This window comes from Chelonoidis abingdonii, chromosome 26, assembly GCF_003597395.2.
Source record: "Chelonoidis abingdonii isolate Lonesome George chromosome 26, CheloAbing_2.0, whole genome shotgun sequence".
Classification (NCBI taxonomy): domain Eukaryota; kingdom Metazoa; phylum Chordata; order Testudines; family Testudinidae; genus Chelonoidis; species Chelonoidis abingdonii.
The window spans coordinates 5,670,666-5,691,086 of record NC_133794.1 but is presented as its reverse complement, the minus strand read 5'-3'; the positions used below and the strand labels follow the sequence as shown (position 1 = coordinate 5,691,086).

At 65.8% G+C, this 20,421-nt stretch overlaps 3 protein-coding genes across 3 annotated transcripts; all 3 read right to left on the bottom strand.

Annotated features, from left to right (window-relative positions):
* Nucleotides 1–261: 261 nt before the first annotated feature.
* On the bottom strand, nt 262–2,364 carry LOC116824790 (galactosylceramide sulfotransferase-like). Its single transcript, XM_032780332.2, has 2 exons — nt 2,264–2,364; nt 262–1,354 (listed from the first exon to the last, which is right to left on the bottom strand). Exons 1-2 carry the CDS (start codon nt 2,362–2,364, stop codon nt 262–264), a joined length of 1,194 nt encoding a protein of 397 aa, XP_032636223.1.
* An 887-nt stretch (nt 2,365–3,251) lies between these two features.
* Nucleotides 3,252–15,520, bottom strand: KRI1 (KRI1 homolog). The gene is made up of 19 exons (XM_075061149.1): nt 15,392–15,520; nt 15,039–15,115; nt 14,584–14,689; nt 13,880–13,982; nt 13,209–13,260; nt 12,775–12,824; nt 12,439–12,535; nt 12,099–12,173; nt 11,256–11,386; nt 10,236–10,362; nt 9,582–9,677; nt 8,958–9,128; nt 7,387–7,462; nt 6,826–6,929; nt 6,463–6,604; nt 5,899–6,029; nt 5,256–5,320; nt 4,708–4,803; nt 3,252–4,035 (listed from the first exon to the last, which is right to left on the bottom strand). The coding sequence occupies exons 1-19, from the start codon at nt 15,465–15,467 to the stop codon at nt 3,603–3,605; spliced, it is 2,208 nt and encodes a 735-aa protein (XP_074917250.1). The 5' UTR covers nt 15,468–15,520; the 3' UTR covers nt 3,252–3,602.
* A 1,811-nt stretch (nt 15,521–17,331) lies between these two features.
* Nucleotides 17,332–20,421, bottom strand: CDKN2D (cyclin dependent kinase inhibitor 2D). Its single transcript, XM_032780453.2, is given in 4 exon segments — nt 17,332–18,981; nt 19,544–19,701; nt 20,207–20,253; nt 20,255–20,421. Coding segments are annotated over 4 exon segments (732 nt in total). The 3' UTR covers nt 17,332–18,621.

Here is a 20,421-nt window from a genome sequence, read left to right as displayed (position 1 = left end):
CCAGCTTCTCCAGGGTGAGCTACGGCAGCAGCTAAGAGCAGGGCCCGCGGGTGCTCAGGGAGGGGGAGAGGGCTGGGCGCTGCACCCGCTAATCTCATGGTCCCCGTCCCCCCGAGGGCTGGCCTGAAGGGCTCAGTGTAGCTAGCCGAAGGGGGGGATGTCAGGCCGGGAGCAGGGACGGGGCAGTGACGCAGCAGCGAAGCAGCCCAGCCGTCCTGCCTCCTGCTCTGGGCCCTGGCGCTCCCCCCGGCCTGTCCCCCACTAGTCACACGGCAGGGCACACATCTCCCTGCCATATTGCCGGTAGTAAAGGCGGGCGTGATACTGCAGCTCCGGCAGCACCAGGCGGTAGCAGCTGGTGTGCTGGGCTGGGGGGAGGCCGGGCCGCAGGTTGTAGCCCAGGATGGCGGCAGTGTCGGGCTGCCAGGGCCGCAGCTCGTCGGCCGTCTCCTCCGGCCCCACGGCTTCTCCGGCCAGGCAGGTCTCCCGGGTCTCCCGCAGCAGCAAGCGCAGGGCCTCTAGCTCACCCTTCATGCGCGTGTAGCCGTAAAGCTCCACCCGGCGCCACAGCACGGCCTGGAAGTACCGGTAGAGCTGCACATCCAGCCAGTTCCATGCCTGGATCTGCCGCGCCAGCCCCGGGGCCAAGGCCTCGTCCCCACCCCCCCGGCGGGCGTTGAGCCACACGTAAGCCAGCTCCTCCAGGCGCAGCCCCAGCAGCTCCCGCGCCAGCAGCAGGGACTCGTCGAAGTGCTCGGCGATGAGCACCAGCTGGAAGGTCTGGTTGAGCTGCTCCAACTCCCGGTCCCACTGGCTGCCCCCTTCCTCCCCGCCAGCCTCCAGCCCCAGGTCAAAGGCCATGGGGTTCCTGGCCAGCCCGTTGCCCGCGTCAGCCGGGTCGTAGTACCGCGCCGGGGCCTGCAGGAAGGCGGCCAGGGGCCGGGGGTGGTTAGCGAGGGCCCGGAAGGCGGGCACGGTGCTGCGGTAGTAGGCGAAGACGGACTGGAAGGTGCGGACGGGGTCGCGCAGGATGGTGAGGTAGAGGCTGTCTGGGGGCATGACCTGGCGCAGCTCGCCGGCTGCCAGCCGCAGGTGGCTGAGGAGCAGGTTGTAGCGGGCGGCGCCCGGCGGCAGAGGCTCCACGAAGGCAGCGGCGAAAGGCTGGGGGTAGGCGAACTGGTAGGTGTAGCGGGGGAAGGCGACGGTGAGGTTGTGCCGCTCGCCCAGGCGGAAGAGGATGTTCTGCAGGGTGCTGCTGCCTGTCTTGTGAGTCTTCACGAACACCACGTTGGGGGGCGGGCGGCCGGAGGTCTCCCCCCGCAGCAGCTCGGTGCGGCTGGTTCTACCCACCTCCCTGTGGCGGGAGAGGGGGTGAGTGAGGGACCCCCAGATGCTGCACGGCCAGGCCCAGCCCCACAGCGCTGAGTCCGAATCAAGTAGGGGACAGGATTGGCGGAGGGGACTCAGGCTGCAGTCCTGGGAGGACCCCGGTATCCTGAGTGCCAGCGTGGGCCCTGGCTGGGCTGCTCCAGGGTAAATCTCCCTAACCCCTGTCCAGCGTTCCTGTCACTGGTGGCTGGCCTCAGGGCCCTGCGGGCACAACTGCCCTGCCTGCTGGCAAGGCCGGAGTGGGGGCACCTGGTGCCTACCCCCACCTTGCACCACTTGTCAGCATGCCAGCCCCTGGAGGGCTTAGGGCCTGGCTCACCCATGGCAGCGATGGGGGAGGCCAGGGCTGTTTCCTGTGCAAGCCCACCTGGGAGAACTGCCCCAGCTACCACTAAATGCCAGGGAGTCCTCGGGGCCTGGCCTGTTCCAGGGTTGTAATGTGCCTGGTGCAATGGGGGGGGTGTCTGGGCACGATTGCGATTCTTCCTTTCCCGCCCCCCCCAAATCGGTGGGTGCTACTGTAATCCCCCCCCCCCCCGTGTACAGCACCTGGCACAGTGGCGGCCTGGGCCAGGATGGGGTACTGAAGCAGCAGCCCCCTTGCTTTGCTGGGGTACGTGGCCATTGGGGAACCTCCGGGCCCCACCCCAGCCTGCACTATGGGGTGTGTTTGTAGGGGGGTGTCTCGTCCCAGCCTGCCCACAACCCGCCTTCACCCACAGCAAGAGCTGGGCACTGAACTACAAGGGAGCCATGGCCCAGCACCCACAGCTGCTCCTGGCCCTGCCGACAGCCCCATTCAGCCCCTGCTGCCCCCCAGGCCTGGTTTGCAGAGCTCCCCCAACGCCCCCCTCCCCAGGTGCCAGATACTCACTGCTTGGCCACCTGCCGGAGGAGCAGCAGGAGGACCCCTGCCAGCAGCAGCGCACGGCATCGCCCCGGCCCCACTGAGCGCCACAGACGAGCCAGGACCATCTCCCCAGCACTACTGCCAGTCTGGGGCCTCGCCACGCCTGCCCTGGCCCCTTAAACCACTCGGCAATCCAAGGGCTCCTCACCGCCTCGCCTCGCCTCACCTGCTAAGGCGGCTCAGGGGCTTAGCTGCAGCCTGGAGGGGGACGAGGGGCAAGGCAGGACCTGGCTTCAGCCTCGGGCAGCACCATCAGCCCTGCACGTCCCCTACCCCCAGCCAGTGCTGGGCACGACAGGGCAGCTGGCCCCCAGAGCAATATGGGCACTAGGCCCCACAGCTGGGTGGGCACGGCCAGGGAGCAGCAGCTGGGAGCCAGAGGTGGCACCGGGGGCTGCCCCAGACCAGACCACAGCCAGGCTGACAGCACAGGGCCAGGGGCTCACCCAGTCAGGGGGCAGGGGGGGCAGTTCATGTAACCCCACCTCAGGGCCCTGCCCCATGGCTCCCTGTGCCCCCAAGGGAGCTGGGGAAAAGCAGGATCTACCCCTGCCCCCTCCAGCCTTCCCCGAGGCAATTTTGCATCAGAAAGAGCAGCTTTGGCTCAGTTTGTGCTGCCCGATTAGGGCAGGTAGGAGACTCGGCTCCAGGGGGCATTAGCGGGTTCCCCCGAGGACACCGGCTGCCAGGGCTAAGGCCTTGGCTTAAAGCAAAGGCAGCCCCTGCCCTGCGGGGGGGAGGGGGGGACAGCTGCTCACCCGACCCAGCCCCACAGCCTAACCCTCCACAACCCCCGTCCCAGAGAGGGGACAGCCCCATGCAGCCAGCATCACCCCAGGCTGGGGGAACGGCCCCATTTTACGGTAAACAGCACAGTTTCCGTGTGCCCCCCGCACTCTGGGGGAGCTGCAGCCGCCACTGGCAGGCCTGAGAGGAAAGCTGCAGGCGGAGCTGGAGCACCAGGGGGAGGTTTATTTTGGAATCTGTAAACGAGGGAACAACGCCTAGCGGGGCTGGAGGAGAAACGGGCTCTGCTCCACTCTGCAACCAGACACTGAGCCCCAGCCAGCAGCGTACCAGCTCCAGCAGGGGACACTGAGGCACTGAGCCAGAACTGGACCCAGGCATCCAGGCTTCGAGCCCACTTCTTTGAGCAGCGCCGCCTCTGTCTGCAGTTGGCAGGAAGGGGTAGAGACAGTGACCCCAGCTGCCGGGGAGGGGCGAGGTAAAACTGGCCCTGGGGCGGAAGTTGCCACCCCATCCTCAGTTCCAGGGTAGCCTGGGGCCCTGCTCCCCGCCGTGCTCAGGCCCGGGCAGCTTTGCCCTCAGCCCTCTGAGTCTGTTGTGCCGGCCGCTTCCTGCTTTGGCGCTGGAGCTGGCGGTAGCGCAGGCGGCGCGGGTTGAGCCCATAGGCCTGGAGCCTGTGCCCGCTGAACTCCCGCCCACCCACCCGCACCTTGGCATCCAGCAGCAGCCCCTTCCGCCCCCTCCGCTTCAGCCGCAGCCCTGCCTTGGGGGCTGGGGCCTGGGGCCCAGGGGAGGCCTTCCCCTCTGGGCCCCCAGACTGCCCATCAGGGGGCAGGGTAGGGCTGAGGGCCCCTGCCGTGAGCACTGAGGGCTCCTCGTCCTCCTGGCACTCAGGCAGGCCAGTGCCATGTGGCTCCTTCCCCTTCGCCTTGTCCTGGTGCTTCTTCCTCAGCTTGGGCCGCGTCTTGTCCCCGCTGGCCTCCTCCGCGCTGCAGGACAAGGAGAGGGGCCATGTGAAAATCTGAGGGGGAGACTAGGGCATGGTGCCAATTCAGCCCTGCCATGCCAGAGCCACCCACCCCCTGCAAGGCCTGCGGCCCCAAGAGGACAGGCATTGCCAGCCCAGGGGCCATCCAGCCTGGTATCCCGTCTCCAGCGGAAGGTGCAGGACGCCCTGCAGGAGACAGCAGAAATACAAGCATCTAGGCTATTCATGCTGCTCAGCTCTTGGCCTCCCTGGGATCATGTAGCAGGGAGTTCCACCGACCCCCGGTGCCTCTTGTGAGCACAGCATTTCCTTGATATGAGGGCGATGGGCTCAGGGGCACCCCCGCCTCCCAGCCTGCTCCTCGGAGGACAGCCTGGCAGGGGGCACTGACCAACAGGCCCAAACAGCTGGGGGGAGAGGAGGGAGCCTGCTGTCTGCAGAGCAGCCTCAGTTCTGAAACCCCAGTGCACCCCCTGGCGCCCCACAGAATGTGCGGGGGGCGGGGGGGCATCCAGCAGCCTCCTGGGACTCCTAAAAACCAAGGAAACTCCCAGGCAAAACAACGTGGTTAGGGACGAGCTCCTATGCAGGTGAAGGGTTCAAATCGCACGACAGGAGCATGGGGGACTCAGCGCTGGCACCCCCTGCTGGAGCCCAGGCCCAGCGTACGTACGCAGCTGAGAGGGACTTGAGGATCTGCTGCTTCTTGCTGGTGTTCTGCGCCTTGTGGGTGTAGGCGGCCTTGTCCTGGAGCTCCTCCTTCTCCGATCTGTGGGGAGACGTGGGGCAGGAGGGCTCAGATACTGACCCACAGAGAGGGACCCAGGGTCACCCTCCAAGGCCTCCAGTTGGAAGAGAAGGGCTGAGAATCAGCCCAGCAGCATGTGAACGGGACATGGACGATCATCCAGCAATGCTGTGGCAGAGCGCCAGAGAGGGAAACTGAGGCGCACACAGAACCCAGGAGTCCTCACTCCAAGCCCTCCCCTACACCCCAGCTCTAACCTCCACACACCACTCCCCTCCCAAACACAGAGAGAGAACCCAGGAGTCCTATTCCACCTCACCCTGCATGTGGTTTCCAAGCAAAGCCAAGTCCTGGTTTGAAGCACCTCTTGTCCCCCAGCTGGGCCAGGGGCCCAGGACCCATCTGCTGCCGTCCCATCCCCCACCCCATCCCCCTAAGCGACGTGGGGGAGGGGCAGCCCCCCAGCCCCTCACCTGTACATGCAGGTCTTGCGCAGTGAACACCAGCGGTTTAGTTCCTTGTCGTCAGCGGCCAGGATCTGATGGGGGGGTGAGAGCAAAGTGGGGGAGGGTTCATGACCTGTGAGGGGCAGGGACCCCCAGGAGCTGGGGATCAGCCTTGGACCCAGAGGGGGAAACTGAGGCACAGCAAAGGGACAGGATTGATCCCCTGAGGTCAGAGAATCAGGGCAGAGCTGGAGAGAGAACCCAAGAGTCCTGGTTCCCAGCCCCCCCCTGCTCTGACCACTAGGCCCCACTCCCCTCCAGAAACCGGGCTAGGCCCAGAACTCTGGGGAGGCCAGTGGAGCACAGGGGCAGGTACCTCGTCAGTGCTGAGACCGAAGTCGCAGGGCACCACGGCGCGGTACCTGAAGGGGCGAGGGAGGGGGCGACAGGAGGGCAGCAAGAGAGGGGCAGGGCAGGACGGCAGGCAGTCAGGGAAGGGTGGGCACCAGGGGACGGCGGGTACCTCGTCGGTGCTGAGGCCGAAGTCGCAGGGCACCATGGCGCGGCACCTGAAGGGGCGAGGGAGGGGGCGACAGGAGGGCAGCAAGAGAGGGGCAGGGCAGGACGGCAGGCAGTCAGGGAAGGGTGGGCACCAGGGGACGGCGGGTACCTCGTCGGTGCTGAGGCCGAAGTCGCAGGGCACCACGGCGCGGTACCTGAAGCGACAGGGCAGGTCACCGATCAGGTCCTCGTAGTCCAGCCGATAATACTCGTCCAGGTACTGCTCGAAGGAGCCCTCCTCTGGGGGGTGGGATACGGGGGGCTCAGCACAGCCCGGGGGGGGCAGCACTTCAGGGGCTCCCTGGTCCAGCAACCCCCTCCCAGCCCAGGGCAGCACCCCCAGTACAGCCCCATCCCCCAGTGACCCCCCACCCAGGTCAGTTCCCTCTCTCAGCTGTGGGGGGCCATGAGGCAGACCCAGAGGGGGCTGGGCCCCCTGGCCGCAGGACGCCCTTGGGGCAGACCCAGAGGACACCGGGAGGGGCAGGAGGGAGGCAAAGGGGGGCACCCTGGGAGCTGGGGGGAACCATCCTAGGGGCACCCAGGGACTGGCAGCACATGGCTCCCAATGGGTGGGGCAGGACAGCTGCTGGGCCCAAGGAGCCTGACACCCCAGGACACCCGTGCTGGACAGAACCCGCCCCCTCCGCCCCGCAAACACCCCCCCTTTTACCAGGGTCGAACAGGGGCTTCTCCCGCTCCACAGCCTCCGTGAACCGCGTCTTGCGCTTCCTCTTCCCCAGCAGCGTCGGCGCCTCCTTCTGCCGCTTCCGGGGGGGGTCTGGCCGCACACGGGGGTCGTAATCCGCGTCCATCTGGGGGGACAGAACCGCCCAGGGCGCCCGTCACACTCGGCTCAGGGAGACACCCCCTACCCTCCGCACCTCCCAGCGCCACGGGCCCCGATCCCCAAGTGGGGCCCCCCGAACATGCCAGGAGCGCCCCCTGCTGGAGTCACCCGGCACTGCCACCAGTGTCATGAGTTCAGCGGGGTCTGAGCACCAGCCGGCAAATTCTCTCTGCCCCAGCGACGTACAACGAAGTTGGGGTCCTCGCAGTGCGGCTCGTAGCTCCCCTCTTCCTCTGGCCACTCGCCCCCCTCCACGTCCCGGCCAGTCCAGTTGTCCCAGTTCCAGCCGTCTGGGTCCAAGGGGAAAGAGACGGTTTTGTTGGAGCAGAATCGTACTCCTACGGCCCCCCCGCCCAAGCCCCCAGCTGTGAGCGGGGGCAGGGATCACCCCACCCACCACTGAGAGGCAGCCACCTCTGGCTGGGGCGTGGCAGCTGATTTTAACAGCACTGCCCACAGCGTTTGGGACAGGAATGGGGGGGAAGCTCAGATGCAATGTCCCCTTGCTGACCCCGCACCATTTGCAGTTTGGGGGCACTATGGAGCCACCCCAGACAGCTCCCCCAGAACCAGCCCCTCAAACTCACGTGCCCCTCCCAAAGGGAGTGAGTCTCATTTGCATATGTGAATAAGCAAATCAGTGGGGGTGGGGGGAGAAGTGATCGAGCAGATCTGAGCACAGAGGCAGGGTGGCAGTCTCATGGTGCCCCCCCACTGTCCTCCCCCTACATTCCCCCATTCACCTACCATCCACGCCCTCCTCCTCCTGGAACTGCGGCTTCTCCTCCTCCGCCTCCCCATAATACTCGGCCCCAAAGAATTTCTGTGGGGTGGGAAGAGAAGGAGCCAAGTGAGCAGCTGGGCTGAGAGGGGCAGGATTCCCCCTCCTGCCCAGGCAGGGAGTCCCAGGGGGACGGGACAAAGAAGTCCCCCCACAGCAGGTGCCCACCCCAGCTCCCCACAGGGCTGCACCTCCCACCTCAGAGGGGAGGGGACCACCCTGCCACTGGGGATGCGGCCTGGTGACCCACAGAGGAGCCAGGCCAGGCTGGGGACATGGGGCCTGGAACATTAACCCTTGGAGCCCAGATGGGTGTGGCAGAGTCAGGAGATGCGAGGGCCCCATGGGGAGAGTGGGGAGGTCCCTGCAGGCCAGCCAGGAGGTGCCGGGAGGTGTCCAGCCCCACTGGCGGGCGGTGGGGTGTCTGTGCCACAGGGCTGAGAGGTGCCAGGGCCCGGTGGGGTGAAGGGGGCGGGGTGTCTATGCCGCAGGGCTGAGAGGTGCCAGAGCCCAGTGGGGTGAAGGGGGCGGGGGGGGGGGATGTCTATGCCGCGGCTGAGAGGTGCAGGGCCCCAGTGGGTGGAAGGGCGGGGGGGGGTTGTCTATGCCGCAGGGCTGAGAGGTGTGCAGAGCCAGTGGGGTGAGGCGGGGTGTGTGTGTTCTGTGCCGCAGGCTGAGAGGTTGCCAGGGCCCAGTGGGGTGAGGCAGGGGGTGTATCTTGGCCGCAGGGCTGAAGGTGCAGGGCCAGTGGGGTGAAGGGGCGGGGGGGGTGGTATCTGTGCGACAGGGGCTGTTAGGTGCCAGGGCCGGTGGGGTGAAGGGGGCGGGGGTTATCGTCCGCAGGGCTGAGAGGTGCAGGGCCAGTGGGGTGAAGGGGGCGGGGGGGTGTTATTGCCGCAGGCTGAGAGTGCCAGGGCCCATCGGGTGAAGGGGGCGGGGGTATTGTTATGCCGCAGCGGCTGAGAGTGTGCCAGCGCCATGGGTGAAGGGGGGGGGTATCTGTGCCGCAGGGCTGAAGCGGTGCCAGGGCCAGTGGGTGAAGGGGGGCGGGGGGTGTGTCTGTAACACGTTTTCAGGGCTGAGAGGTGCCAGGGCCAGGGAGTGTCGCAGGCCGGCGGGCGGGGGGTGTCTGTGGCACAGGCATGAGAGGTGCCAGGGCCCGTGGGGGTGAAGGGGGCGGGTGTCTGATGCCGCAGGCTGAGAGGTGCAGGGCCCAGTGGGTGAAGGGGGCGGGGGGGGGGATGTCTATGCCGCAGCGAGGTGCCAGGGCCAGTGGGGTGAAAGGGGGCGGGGGGTGTCTGCCGCAGGGTGAGAGGTGTCAGAGCCCAGTGGGGTGAGGGGCGGGAGGTGTCTTGCCGAGGGCTGAGAGGTGCAGGGCCAGGTGGGGTGAAGGGGGCGGGGGGGTAATCTGTGCCGCAGGGCTGAGAGGTGCCAGGGCCCAGTGGGGTGAAGGGGGCGGGGGGGGTGTCTGTGCCGCAGGGCTGAGAGGCCCCAGGCCCCCCAGGGCGAGGTGGGCGGGTGCACAGGGGCCTCTCGCCTGCATGAGCCGGTCGTGTTCGGCCGGATCAAAGGCCCCCTCCAGCTCCTGCTCCCCGAAGCCCACAGTCGCGTTGCCCGTTGCCTCCCGCAGCTTCTCCAGCTTGGCCAGGATCTCCTGGCGCTTCAGGTTCTTCAGCTGCTTCAACTCCTCCTGCTTCCGGGCCTTCTCCTGGGGGGGGACAGACCAGGGGTTATTATGGGATGGGCTCCCCTCGGTCGCTGATGCCTCCGCCACGTCCTCCGCACCCGCTGGGGGGCCCATGCAACACAGAGAGATGGGGGGTTGGCTCCTAACCCCCAAGAGACTCTGTGTCCGATAGAACCAGCCCCTGGAGACGCCAGTACACTGAGGGTAAAGACCAACCAGAGACAGGAGCAGGAAGAGAACCCAGGCGTCCTGGCTCCCAGCCCCCACCCCGTGCTCTAACCACTAGACCCCACTTCCCTCCCGGAGCTGGGGATAGAACCCAGGCGCCCGGGCCCCCATTCTCTCCCCACATTGAACAGTCTTTGTTCACTCAGCTCCGCAACTCAGGCTGCCCCACAACCTCCAGGGGTGGAGAACCCCCGGCCCCCTTCAGCCAACCCCCCACCACCCCCACACACTAGGGGCATCTCTCACCTTCCTCTTCCTCTCCCTGATCTCCTCACGCTTCTCCTTGCGCCGCTCGTCCTTCCTGCGCACCGAGCTGGCGATGGTCCGGGGATAAGTCCTCACCTGGGGGGGGACAGGGCACCCGTATTACCACCAGATCCCCCCCATGCACACAGGTGAGACTCCAGGGACCCTGGTGTCCTGCACCCACGGCCTGGACACCTCCACCCACAGCATGGGAAGCACCCAACACTGCAGCCCCCACTCCAGCTGGGGGGGCTCATCTGTGTTGGGGTCTCCCAGCACCCCCCTCCTGGGACCCTATCGTGCCCCACCCAGCTGCCCTTGGCTCCAGACTCACTCCCTCTCCCCGGGGGAGGAGCATGGTGCCTGGGGAGGGACACAGCGCCTGGGGGGGGTGCAAGGGGGACACGGCACCCGGGGGGGAACAAGGCACCCAGGTGAGGAAGCAGGGGGGATACAACACCCGGGGGGTGGGGGGGAATGTCACCTGGAGGGACAGGGGAAGACACGGCACCTGGGGGGGACATGGGGCCCAGGGAGAAGGCAGGGGGACATGGCACCGGGTGGGGGGAGGAGGGACAACACAGCACCGGGGGGGGGACACAGCACCCGGGGAGGGGTGCAGGGGGACCACACAGCACCCTGGGGGTCCCTTACCAGCTGCGCGTCAGGCTCCTCAAAGCGGAAGTTGTACTTGCGCTCAAACTCCTCCTGCTTCTGGAGGAAGAGTTCCCCCTCGTCCGAGGAGTCGTCCAGCCGCAGCGGGGATACGGCCCCGGGGCCCCTGAAGAGACAACAAGGCCATGGGGGGCATCTCCAGGAACTAACCCCCCCAGGAACCTCTCCTGGGGGTGAAGTGACACCCTGGGTGGGCCATCGGCACTGGGGATCAAACCCACATCAGCCAGGCCTGGGAGCAGCAGCTTTCCCCTGCACCACCCAGGACAGAGTGGGGGGGGGGTTTGGTGGCCCCAGTCTAGGCTCCCCCCAGCTCTAGCCCTCCCCAGGCCTTTGCCTCATGTTTCCACCTCCCCAGGACAAGGACAAGCGCCCCCTGCTGGCAGCCGTCACCCCCACTCCACAGCGCCGCATGCTTGCCCCATATGTTGATTTCAACAGGTGCCCCTCCAGGCACTAGCCACCCCACCGGGGGGTAACCCTGCCCCCCCCAGCTACAGGGGGCTCTGCTCACAGGCCATGTTTTCACCCCACCTGCTATCCCCAGGAAGCACCCCTAAACATTCCCGGCCCCACCGCTGCCCCCCCACTGCCCCACAGCAGCCACACCCACCCCCATCTGGTTCCAGTGGGTTCTCCTCCTGCCACAGCAATAACCCCCACAGCTCCTGCTCTGATTGGCCAGGGTGGCCACACCCACCCTAGACTGGCCAATGGGAGAGGCAGCCGGTCTCCAGGAGTTCCAAAGGACACATGTCCAGGCAGGTACAGCTGGAGCGGAGCCGCCCACAGGGGGGTGCTGCTGTGCAGAGCCATGATTCTGGGGGCCCAACCTCCAATGGATCTGCAGGGCACGTAGCACAGGGGGTCAAACCAGGACCCCCACCCAATAAAACATGGTCCACTCATGATCTGGCTCCCAGGGTTGGGGTCCTTCATCCAGCCCCAAGTGGCAGGGAAAGACAGAGGGCAAGAAAGCTGCTCCCCAGGTGCACCCACTGCACTTGCCTTCCCTCCTCCTCCTCCTCTTCCTCATCCTCCTCTCTGTAGCCCTTGTTCAGGATGTAGTCGCGTAGGAAGCGCTCTCCGGGGTCCAGCGTGGGGTCGCTCCAATACTCCTTCAGCGGGCCCTGGTGGAGAGAAGACGGTGGAACTCACTGCCACAAGGTGCTGACTGAGGCCAGGGTTGGGAGAGGGGTTTAGGACCCCCTCTCGCTTTGGGGCAGGACCCCAACACTCTAACTGACGTGGGTCGGGAGAGACTTCCCCCAGGGGCAGGCAATCCCATTTCTGCCTCCCGCTCCAACCTCTGAAGCAGCTGGTGCCACTCCTGTCCGAGCCGGGATCCCAGGCTAGATGGGCCCCCGGGCCAAGCCAGAGCTGCAGAGAGATGGGGGCAGGGAAGAGCGGATCTCAGGCTGGGCTGACCCACACTGCGCCTGTCACAGGTTGGCCGTGGGGCGCCGCAGTCCCAGGAGATCGCCAAGGGAGAGAGCAGAACAGACCCTGAGGGGTGGGCGCCCGGCAGGGACCAGCAGGAGCCTCCTGCCCACGGCTAAGGATGAACTCTCCAGAGGGGAGACGTTGGAGCGCTGGGACCCTGGGCAAAGGGCCAAATGTTGGGCCAGGGGCTGGTAAGCGAGATTTGGGTTTACACTGGCTGTGGATCCTATTCATCCGCCAGCAGGGGGCGCTTGTGGGGGTCTCTGCCCGGCCCCCAGGCATCCTCCTCCCACCAGCCGCACCCCGCCTGGGCAGCCAGGGGCAGGTCACAGGGGACGCTGGCCCTGGGGTTGGGGGCTCCGACAGCACCTGGCCGGGGGAGAACGGGTGCCCGCTTACCAAGTCCTCGAGCTGCTGGTCCAGGGGCAAATCCTGCCCTTTGAGCCAGCTGACATAGCCCTCCTCCTCACGCACCTGGGGAGATAGCAGAGACCCCGTCAGCGCCCTGGACACCTGCACAGCCCCCCCCCGGCCCCAAATCCAGCCAGCCCAGTAGGAGGCGCCGTGCCGAGATCCCCACCTAGGGGAGTCAGCTCCCAGAACTGCAGCCCCCGAGTCCAGCTGCCTGACCCCACCGAACCCGCCCCCTTCCCCCGGCACAGGAACCATCTCTGCCTAGAACCCCCACTGGCCCAGGGACCCAGAGCAACCCAACCCCACCTGCCCCGCAGTCACCCACCTTCTCCTCCGGGCTCTTGATCCGTTTCTGCAGCAGGGCCGAGCCACCCTCCCCCGCACTCTCCTCCCCGTCGCTGTCTGCCACGAACGGCCGGAAGCTGCCGGGACGGGGACACCGCGGGATTAGCAGCAGGCACCGGGGTTCGAAGCCACCGGACCCCCGCACTCAACCGACCACAGGCACCTGCCTGGCTGGAGCGCTGAGCACCGCTATACCTACCCCTTTGGGGGCTCACAGCCCATCCCCCCCGGCGGCCCATGTCTGGTGGGTCCCTGCAGGAACCCACCTTGGCCACCCACGCCCACCCTGTGCCCCACACCCCACCCTCCCCCTAACCTCTCCTTGATTCGCTTCTGCTCCTCAACGTAGCTCTGGGAAGCGGCTCTCTGCACAGCAAGGGAAACAGAGAGCTAAAGTTGGCACCAGTCTCCATACCCACAAAGAGATCCCTCCCCCCCGCCCCCCGCTGAGATGCGGCCACTTCTGGGGTGGGGCATGGAGGCTCTTTATACAGTGTTCCCTCCCCTGACACTGAGATGTGGCCGCCTCTGGGGTGGGGCCCAGCAGTCTTTCAGCAGCTGTGCTGCAACAGCACAGGGCAGGAAGAGGAGAAGCCCACGTCCCATTGACACCGCAGGTGGAGTTTAAGGAAGCAGAACAGGCTCTGTAGGGGGAAGGCTTCCCTGGCACCTCCTCCCTCACTCTCTCTGGGCAGAGAAAAAGCCCCCCCGCCCCTAACCTGAAAAGGCCCTTTCCAAACCCCTCCCCACCTTCTGTCTTTCAGCTGCTGCTTCCTCGTCCTCCTCATCCTCCTCGTATTTGCTGGAAAAGGAAGAAAACTGGTTATTTGGCAGCTTCAGCCTTTACGCAGCCCCTGCACCATGTCAGCTGCCATCCGAAGAGGGGCCCAGCACCCAATCCCAGCTATGTCAACACTGCCACAGACCCACAGCTGCCTGCTGGAGAAGGACCCCTCAAACGCTGCACTGCCCTTTCAGCGACGGGGCAACCAGTCCTGGGCCTTTGGCCAGTGGCCAGAAGGCTCCAGAGGGAGGCCAACCCCTCATCCACGTTGTCATCAACACACCTCTAACACCTGGAGCTCTGCATTAAGCCAAGGGCTATAATCCAATCGCAGGTTTCAGGGCCTCAGCCAGTCGCTCGCAGGGGTCAGGAAGCGATGTTTTTCCCAGTGCACAATTAGTCAGATATATCCTGGGTTGTGTGTCCCCCTCCCGCCTGCCTCTAAAGCATCAGAGATTGGCCTTGGCTGGAGACGAGATATCGGTCAGTGCACATCAGGGCTCTGACCTGGGACAATGCGTCCTCCGTTAAGATGCATGGCTGGTGGGTCTTGCCTACTTAAAACAGCCTTAAACTCTATGAAATCGCTCCTCTGGGGACCTCCGTAGCCCGGCCTGGCCCAGCCCCTGCTCCTTACCCTTCCTTCTCCAGGATCATCTTTCTCTCGTAATCCTTCAGATACATGGGTTTCTCCTTCCTCTTCGGAGCTGCTGCCTCCCTGCCGCTTTCTGACAAAGAATCTGAGAACAGAGCCACAGCCCAGCTCAGCGCGGGGAGCCGGGCGCTCTGGTCCAGGGGAGACAGCTGGACGCATGGGCCAGAGATTCGGGTGTCCTGCAGGCTGGGAAGGGCGGTCACCATAGATCAGGGAGCCACAGCCCAGCACTCCTGGGTCGGGGACCCCAGCCATGGCCTTGGGGGTGGGGACTTTGGGAATGGAGTAAAGGCAGCGGGGGAGGGGNGCTCTCCTTGTCGCCGGCGTTGGCCTCGCTGTTGAGGGCCAGGTAGGCGTAGGCGGCGCCGCCGGGGCCCCGCGGCGGGGGGGCGGGGGGCAGGAAGGGGATCCCATGCAGTGTGTCCCTCCTAGGTTACTATGTCAACCTGGCGACTGCCCATGGGAGCCAGGCCTGTGCCTGTGCCCTGAGCGGTCCCCGTCCCCCCGGGCACAGCTGGGCGAGGGGAACAGAATTACTGTGACCAGCGGGACCCGCCTCGGACAGTACTTCCTCCTGGCAGCACCACAGAGTTACGTCAACCCTGCGACTCTGATGGGGGGAGCCACTGGGGCAGGGAGCGAGAGGGGAGCACAGCAGAGGCACACACGGGAGGGGGAGCCATTACCTGCTTGGCTGTAGAAGGTGGCATCTTTCTGGTAGATCCTGGGGTCCTTGGTTTTCAGCAGGGCCAGAGTGCGATAGAAATTTCTGTCTTGCAGGGGGTCCAGCTCCTGCCGGGCCCAGCAGGTTAATCAACAGCAACCCCCACCCTTTCTCTGGGGCACTGTGTCTAGCACGGATCCCACCCCACAAGGTACCAAGGGGCAGCTCTGCATTATTCCCACAGGACAGAGAGGGAAACTGAGGCACTGAGCAGGGACGTCACTCACCCAAGGGCACAGAGCCAGTCAGTGTCAGGGCGGGGGCAGAACTCAGGAGGAATCCTGGCTCCCAGCCCCCTGCTCTGACCCAGTAGCCCTCTCTCCCCTCCCAGGGCTGGGGATAGAACCCAGGAGTCCTGTTCTGAAGCCGCTCCCCGTTCTCAGGCCCGCTGACCCCCAGTCTCCATCCCACGCTCACCACGTCGTCCCCACTTTCCTCCGATTCCGAGCTGGACTCCTCGTCGGCCCCCGCCTCGGCCCCATAGCGATCCTGCACTGGGATGGTCAAAGGCAGTGGGGTTAGTGGGGAGCTGGGGGCTCTGTGGGTACCTCTTCCCCCCTCCCCCCGGTGCCAACCCCCTCCTCCAGGACCACGGAACGAGCGGAGGGGGGGGTCTCTGGGTCAGGGGGCAGCCCAGGCCCGGGGGGGCTCCAGGGACAGGCCCCTGCTGGGGAAAGGCGCCCTTGGGTGGGGGGGTTCCCCAGGCTGGGATCGGGGTCCCCCCCCTCTCGCAGGCCCCGCCCCCTCGTCAGGCCCCGCCCCCGGCTCACGCCGCTGCAGCTCCTCCCGCCGCCGGTAGCGCCCGTAGCGGGCCGCGAAGCCCGCGTTGACTTTCAGCTGCGGCATCTTCCTCGCCCACCACGTGGGCGCCGGGCACTTCCGGGTCGGGGAACCACGTGGGCAGGCCAGGAGGCGCGGCTCAGGGGCGGCGACCCAGCCCCAGCCCCACCCCCACACATTTAAAGGGACCGCAGCAACCTGGAGCTGTCAGTAAAGACAGTGCCCGCCCCCTGCTCCCCCCACCAGAGCCCGGGACCCCCCTCCTCCTTCCCCAATCAGAACCCCCCCAGGACACCCTCTCTCCCGCAGCTCTGCCAGTGCCCTTCAGTCCCCCGCCCCCCAGCTATCCCAGCCCCAGGTGCCCCTTAGCAAACCTCTGTATCTGGGGTAGTTTCCTGGCTCTTCCCCCTGTGGTACCTGAGTCCCATAACCAGGAGCTAGGGCAGAGCTTTCGTCCCTATTGTACAAATGGGGAAACTGAGGCCCAAAGAGATTTGGCCCTAAGCTACCTGGGGTCTGTGACACACTCTGCTGGGGGGAGAGATGCACCGTTTGGGTTCACCCCACGGTGAGCTAGATCACGGGGTGGGGGTGAGGCGCTGCAGCTGAGAAAAGCCTCTGTCTCCGGTAATCTGTCAGCTGCTCATGGCTTCCGGCACTTGCCCCAGGCTGAGATGTTGTGAAACGGCCCCAGCTGGGCCGAGGGCTTTCGCTTTTATTTTGTAAAGCTCCTGGCAGCAGCCAGCTCTCCTTTCTCCTCATCTCCTAGCTCGGAGGCTGGGCTGCCCCACCCTGGCCTGGCAACAAGCACCCAGCTAGCATTGCCAAATGCCGGCTTCCTTCCTTCCGTTGCTGTGTCACTGAGTGCCCCACCCAGAGGCTGGGCCCAGGCCGCAGCGATAAACGTCCCTTGCAGCGTCACCTCTTGTGCAAAGATCTCCGTGGAGACCCAGCCAGCCCTAGGAGCAGAGACAGGCCCGGGAGCTGGGATCCCCACCCCATGAGCTCCAGAGCGGATCCCGCTGCCCCCCATCCGCTACAGGTTCCTATAGCAGCATCTGAGCCAGGACAGATGCCCTCCCTCGCAGCAGGAACCTCCAGGCCAGTAGCTGGGAAACCAGCTCCCCGGCCCCCTAGAGGCCTAGCAGAAAAGGGGAAGGTACCCGGCCAGCATCCCCGAGCTGGGCTCCAGGCAAGGCTTGGGGGAAGCACAGTTCCCAGCATTACATATAGCATCTAAGGTTGTGCTGGATTCCCAGCCAGCCCAGAAAAGGCTCTGGAAAAACCTGAATAGCTCTGAGCCCTTCTCCCCAGAGCTCGACATGGATCAGGTGGGCGGAGAGCTCTGCCCGCATCACTGGCATCTGCACGGGTTCTTTGCATCTACTCCAGTCCCTGGTGCAGGCTACAGGGGAACAGGAGGCTCAGACAGGGGAAAAGAGACAGTGACACACCAGGGAGCAATGGTGCCAGACCCCCAGTGTCCTCCCCCCGGCACTTACAGCAACTGGCACACAGGGCAGGAGAGCCCCTGGCCCAGCCCATCACGGTCCAGTGACAGGGGAGCCCAGAGCCGGGGGACTGTGCTGCCATAGTTGTGTGGGATGTGACGTGGGTGCAAAACAAGAGGTATTATGGCAGCTGCAACTACTGCCCAGCTCTGGGAGGGGAGTGGGGTCTAGTGGCTAGAGCAGGGGGCGTGCTGTGAGCCAGGACCCCTGGTTTCTGTCCCAGGCTCTGTTGCAATCTGTGACACCTCAGAAGGGTCACTTCCCCTCCCAGTATCAAATGGGAGCGGTGACGAGAAGTCTGACTGAAAAGTGCATTGAGATCCTAATTCCCAACCTCTGTGGCAAGACGGCTGCAGGGAACCCACCAGCTCCGCCCACGCCGCTGGGGCCGCCATCTCTGCCGGAAGGAAAAGCCAGGCTTCATAATCCACAAATATTTATTTAATGGTTAAAAACATTAAATTATCCCCCAACATTTCCTCCAAAGCACAATAAATAGAATCTGGTTTAATCTTTTCTCTGTTTTAAAAAAAACACTATGTACACAGCGCAGATCCACCAATTCATCCGGGGAAGAGGCTGCTGCCGGAAGAATCAAGCTCAAACGTTTTCAAGGCAAAGACAATTCTGTTTCAAACACACGGGCGCTGGCTGGGGGGGCGGGACACTGCTCGCCCGTCCCTGAGGGGCCTAGCAGAGGAGTGAAAACACCAGCCACCAGCCCCCAAAACGTGGCTGGAGCGTGGCTTGGCGAGACCACAGAGCCTGGTGTGAGCTGCATTGCATGCTGGGATGTGTAGTCTCCAGGGCAGCCTGGACCAAGGAGGGGCACAAGGCACAGAGCTGGGACTGGATGTGGAACCCCCATGGACAACAGGGGGACGCCCCCTTTAATAGCAGCCCCATGCATGGCCATGGGGGATCCCAACTGCTGGCCAGCCCTAGACACAGGTATTTGCCCCATAGCTCCTACTCAAATCCAGCGCTGCTCTGAGACAGGAGCAGCCCCCCACTGGGCTGGGCTCTAACCTCCTGCTCCCCCATTAGCTCGGTCCCGTTAATCCTTTGCATGCCACAGTTCCCAGTGCCCCTCGCCAACCCTGCACCCCTCCTGGCTGGATTCAATGCAAAACGGACACTCGCAAAACAACACTGTACACGGGAGGGGGGGGATGGCAGATACAGGGGACGGGAGAGACCAGAGAACACTGTGCACGGAGCTCTCTCCTGGGGAGCCACACAATGCCCCCCCTCCACTTTGTACTGAAGTGGGAGGGGGCAGGGAAGGTCCGGCTTTGCAACGGCAGCACCATTGTGTCACCGTGCCCTCCCCCCACCGCAGGCAGGTACTTCTCCCGGGTGCAAGCCACCCAGGGATCTGAGTTTGAATTATGGGCAGCAAAACCAGGCATTCCCCCTCCCCTCAACAGGTCAGCAACCCAGAAGGGAGCAGGGAGGCAAAGAGGAGAGGGTGGGGAGAAGCCCCTCCCCCACTCGGGAACATCCTAGGAGGGGAGAAAAGCACCCACAAAAAATATAAATAGGAACAACAGTGAAAGTTAAAGACGAACTCTGAGGTAGGTGGGGAGCTGCCTTCACATGGGCCGGGATTTAGGACGGGAGGGGGCAGGCAAGTCCCTTTGGGGCAGGTGCAACGGTGGAATTGGGGTGTCCCCGGAGGAGCCACCCACCTTCTGCCCAGGAAGGTGTTACACGGGGGCAGACAGGTGCTGCCCCAGGATGGCCTCGAGGTGCGACAGGCCCAGGTGACGGGCAAGCTCCAGTGGGGTGCGGCCCTCGGCGTCGCGGTGCTGCAGGTTGGACTCGGGCGCCAGGTACTGCACCACCTCCACGTGCCCCTCCCGGACGGCCACATGGACGGGCAGTGCCCCCGCCCCATCGGGCACGTTGACATCGGCGCCGTGCTCCACCAGCACGCGCAGGGTGTCCAGGAAGCCAGTGCGGGCGGCATCGTGGGCAGGTGCCCGGCCAGCCTCGTCCTGGATGTTGGGGCTGGCGCCCTGCTTCAGCAGCTCCTCTGCCACAAACACGTTGCCGAACATCATCACCTGGGCAAGCAGAGGGGGCAGGATTTGAACTCAGGACCATGCCCCCTCCCCGATAAGCAGCTGGGGACTGCACCTGTCCCCCAGAGCCCACACCCGCTCTAGACAGGGAGCTGACGGGGACTGAGGCTCAAACCCAGCTCCCCCGTGAGACCTGGAGCCAGGCCAAGGGGCAGCCTTCGGCCCGGGCGGCTATATGGGGGCCCAGCCTGTGTTTGGTCTGCACCCTCCCCAGCTGTTTATAAACATCTCTTGTTTGGGAGGCACCTGGGGGATTAGTGTAAAGGGGGGGGGGCACTGGAGGGATGGGACCCGGGTGCCGGGAGGGGAGACACGCACACGAGGGCACTAGGGGGGATCTGGAGATGATAGGGGAACAGAGATTGGGACCCCACTGGCTTCCCAGCCCTTTCCGGGACGGAGGGAGGGCCCTTAGCTGGGCAGCCTGGGCACAAAGGAGCTGGGGGCCCCCTCACCCCACAACTGCCCTTGGACCTGCAGCTGGGATGGGGGGGCTCCCCATGGGGGGTAAGCGGGGGGGGCTGCGTGCCCTGGGGGTCCCCACCTGCAGCGCCGTCTTGCCGAAGCGGTTGTGCGAGTCAGGATGAACCAGCTCCTGGTGCAGGAGGCGTCGCAGCTCGGCCAGGTCCCCCCGGGCGGCGGCTCCGCTCAGCCGGTCCCCGGCGCTGATCTCGTCCCCCAGCAGCATGGCCGGGCGGGGACCTGGGGGCAGACACATGCGGGGGGGGGTCAGCCCGCACCCCTGCCGGCATCGCCCTCCGACCAGACCCCGGCCCGCTCCTCACCGGGGCTCTCCGCCCCGCGCTTCCTTGGGCTTCCTCCGCCCGGCCCCACTCCCGGTGGTCTCCCTGAGCCCCGACACGCCTTCCCGGGCCTTTCTCCGCCCGGCCTCCCGGGCTCCCCGCCCCAGCCCTCCCGCGCCCTCGCCCGGCCCCCCCGGGGCTCCCCGGCCCCCCAGCGCCTCCCGGGCTCCTCCGCCGGCCCCCCGGGCTCCCCGGCCCCCAGCGCCTTCCCCGGGCTCCTCCGCCCGGCCCCGCCCCGCCCGGGCTCCCCGCCCCCAGCGCCTTCCCGGCTCCTCCGCCCGCCCGCCCCCGCCGGGCTCCCCAGCGCCCGGCCGGCCCCTCCGGGGCTCCACCTTCGCACCGCTCCCCACCCGGACCCCTGGACCACTGTGCCAGCTCCCTCCCGGGGCTCCCCGCCCCCTCACCCTGCTGCGGGCGCCTACGGCCAGGAGCGGGCCGGCGGCTGCGGCAGCGGGAGGCGGGGCCGGGCGCGGAGCTGGGGCGGGGCGGGGGGCGGGCGCTCAAGCGAGGCTGGGGCCTGGGGCCAGTCCCGGAGGGGGCGGGGCGGGTCCCGCGCTCGGCTCCGCCCACGTGGCCGCCCAGTGTTTGTTTTTCTCTCCCGGCTCCGGGTTCGAGACAT

Excerpts from the sequence above, each read along its gene's own strand:
- LOC116824790 (XM_032780332.2), bottom strand. The coding sequence starts at position 2,364 with ATGGTCCTGGCTCGTCTGTGGCGCTCAGTGGGGCCGGGGCGATGCCGT. Across the intron at positions 1,355-2,263 it reads CTCCGGCAGGTGGCCAAGCA|GGAGGTGGGTAGAACCAGCC; the intron begins GTGAGTATCTGG and ends CTCCCGCCACAG.
- KRI1 (XM_075061149.1), bottom strand. The coding sequence starts at position 15,467 with ATGCCGCAGCTGAAAGTCAACGCGGGCTTCGCGGCCCGCTACGGGCGC. Across the intron at positions 7,463-8,957 it reads AACACGACCGGCTCATGCAG|AAATTCTTTGGGGCCGAGTA; the intron begins GCGAGAGGCCCC and ends CCCACCCCACAG. Across the intron at positions 4,036-4,707 it reads CTCAAGTCCCTCTCAGCTGC|CGCGGAGGAGGCCAGCGGGG; the intron begins GTACGTACGCTG and ends CTTGTCCTGCAG.